Consider the following 2,357-nt stretch of genomic DNA (forward strand, 5'->3'; position numbering starts at 1 on the left):
CTCAATGCTAGGATCATGTTTCAAGCCAGTGGATTCCAAGAATCAGAGGGTAGCTTGGTGCATGAATAACGTCAAACTGGAGCTCTTCGATGTGATTTCCAATTTTAACTTTAACAGGTGGTGTTTCCTTGGTTATGTGTCCATTAATCAATGGGCGCCCATTTACCATTTCAAGCATCAGAGGAAAGATGTTATCGCGGATGGGCAGCTTCTTTTGAAGAACCACAGAATGGTCAATGCTATTTCTGTAGGAGCCTGAATCCATCCACCATTGCTTGCTCAAAGAACTGTCGTCTTCCCAGTCGGATTTCAACAGTAAGCAATAGGGCATGAGACATGGATATTGGAAGTGAGGGGGATGCATATTTGTAGATTGGCCCACCCGGGTTCCCCCTTACTGCCAGGCCACGATGTTTCCCACCTGCTGGGCGTGATGGGGCTTGACAGGGCAACCTCTGGCAAGATGACCAGGATTACCGCAGTAGAGGCGCAAGTGTCTTTCAAGACGATGGGCTTGTTCAGCTTCACTGAGGTGTGGGTGATTGCTTGAAGCCTTCACTGGCTGGTTTTCAGCTGGTGGACTATCAAGATCTAATTTCTCCTCAGAGGGACTTGCCTCTTGTGGACTTAGATCAGGCTTATCATTTAGCTTCTCTTCTAGGGTGATACATTGGGTGATCAGATCAGATAGGTTGGTGGCTGGGCTTGTGTGAGACAGTTCTTGGATAGACCTGGCATGCCCTTCCTGAAATTGAATGCAAAGAGTGCTTTCATTCCATTTTATCTCTTGAGCAATGAAGTGGAAGTGAATGGCATACTGGTGGATGTGGTCCCCCCCTTGGCAGAGTTGACGGATATGGTGGTTGGAATCTTCCATGTTTTCTGGATTGTCAAAAGTATCTTGGAACACTTGTATAAAACTTTCAAATTGCTCCAGCAGGGGGCTTTGAGTATTTACTATGGGATGGAACCACTTTCCTGCTTCACCTGAGAAGCAGTTGCCAACAAAGCTTACCAGGCCTGCTTTGGTGGGATACATGTGCCCTCTGACTCTCATGTAACTATTCAATTGAACCAGAAACTCAGGAAGCTTCTGGGCATCCCCATTGAAGACTAAGGGGTATTCTAGGGGGAAGGCTTCAGGCTCTAGCCAACTGGAGGACTGCGGAAACTCTGAAGCTGCTGTCTCAGCAGCTGTTAGGCTGTTAAGGTACTCTTGGGGTGCTAAGAGCCCTAGGAACTCCTGGGCATCTGAAAGATCCAGGAGCTCCTGGGGGCTGTAAGTTCAAGGAACTCCAGATGTATTGAGGTCTCCTGGGATTCTGGTATCTCCTGAGGCTCCTGGACATTTGGGGGATACTGGGGCTCTGAAATCTCAGGCTCCTGTGCCACTGTGGAATCCTGGCATCCTGGGCATCTGGGGGCTCCTGAGGATCCTTGAATTCTTGGGGCTTAATATCCTCTTGGAACATTGAGAGTTTCTGAAGCTCCTTAGCTTCTGAAAGCTTTTGGGACTCCCATGCTCCTGAGAGTTTGTGGACCATTAAAGGTTCCTGGGGATCTTCAGTAGCTGGGGGCTTCAGGGGTTCCAGAGCTGCTGGGGGCTCCAAGGACTTCTTGGGCTCCTGGGCTGTTAGGGGCTCCCAGAATGGGAAGTCCTGAGATTCTCTGGGCTTCTGTGTCTCGACCTCTGGGGGTTCTTGGGACCCCAAGGTTTCTGGCAAGTCCAGGGGCTCTGGGGGTCTCTGGGGCTCCTGGGCCTTTGAGGGCTTCTGGAGTGGTTCATCCTCTTTGGCTTCTTAGGGCTTCTGGAGCTCTGGAATCTGAGACTGCAAGGCAGCATTTTCCTCCATCAGCCACTGCACTTGAGCCTGAAGAATTTCATTCTCCAATTTCAGAGCAATATAGGAGGCTGCTAAGTTCTCTACCATCTTCAGAGAAAATGACTTTGGTTTGGAAGTTTGATGCCAAGAGAGATTGGGTAAGCACTTGTTAGGTCTTTATAAAAGCTCCTTATAGGCAGATGACAGGCTCTGTGAGTTTTCAAAAAAATGGGGATTTGGGCCCCACCAAGGTTGATTAACAGGAGGTCATTGTGAGCCTCCAGAGCTCAGCAGAGGGAGGTGTCAGATACACTGTGAAAAGAGTGGGATCTGAGGATCAGAAACTGTGGAAAGCACTCATTCAAAATAAATCAGAACAAAATTTGCCCAACAGTGCTAGATTTATTTTACTATAGGCTCATATTCATGAGGTGGGTCATACATGCTGGCTCTGGCTCCATGAAATTTTAAGAATAGCATTCTTCTTTTGAAACTGAGCATTATCTTAGAAGCAATATCTCCATATTCTTTTCT

At 47.9% G+C, this 2,357-nt stretch overlaps 1 protein-coding gene across 1 annotated transcript; it reads right to left on the reverse strand.

Moving 5' to 3' along the window:
• Positions 1-394: 394 nt before the first annotated feature.
• On the reverse strand, positions 395-1,931 carry RTL3 (retrotransposon Gag like 3). Its single transcript, XM_085007456.1, is given in 3 exon segments — positions 395-1,284; positions 1,287-1,389; positions 1,392-1,931. Coding segments are annotated over 3 exon segments (1,533 nt in total).
• Between the last annotated feature and the right edge of the window lie 426 nt (positions 1,932-2,357).

This window comes from Sus scrofa, chromosome X (genome assembly GCF_054392235.1).
Source record: "Sus scrofa isolate SSC_HxYL_T2T_F1_AM1 chromosome X, Sscrofa_HxYL_maternal_Yorkshire_Landrace_v2.0, whole genome shotgun sequence".
NCBI lineage: Eukaryota > Metazoa > Chordata > Mammalia > Artiodactyla > Suidae > Sus > Sus scrofa.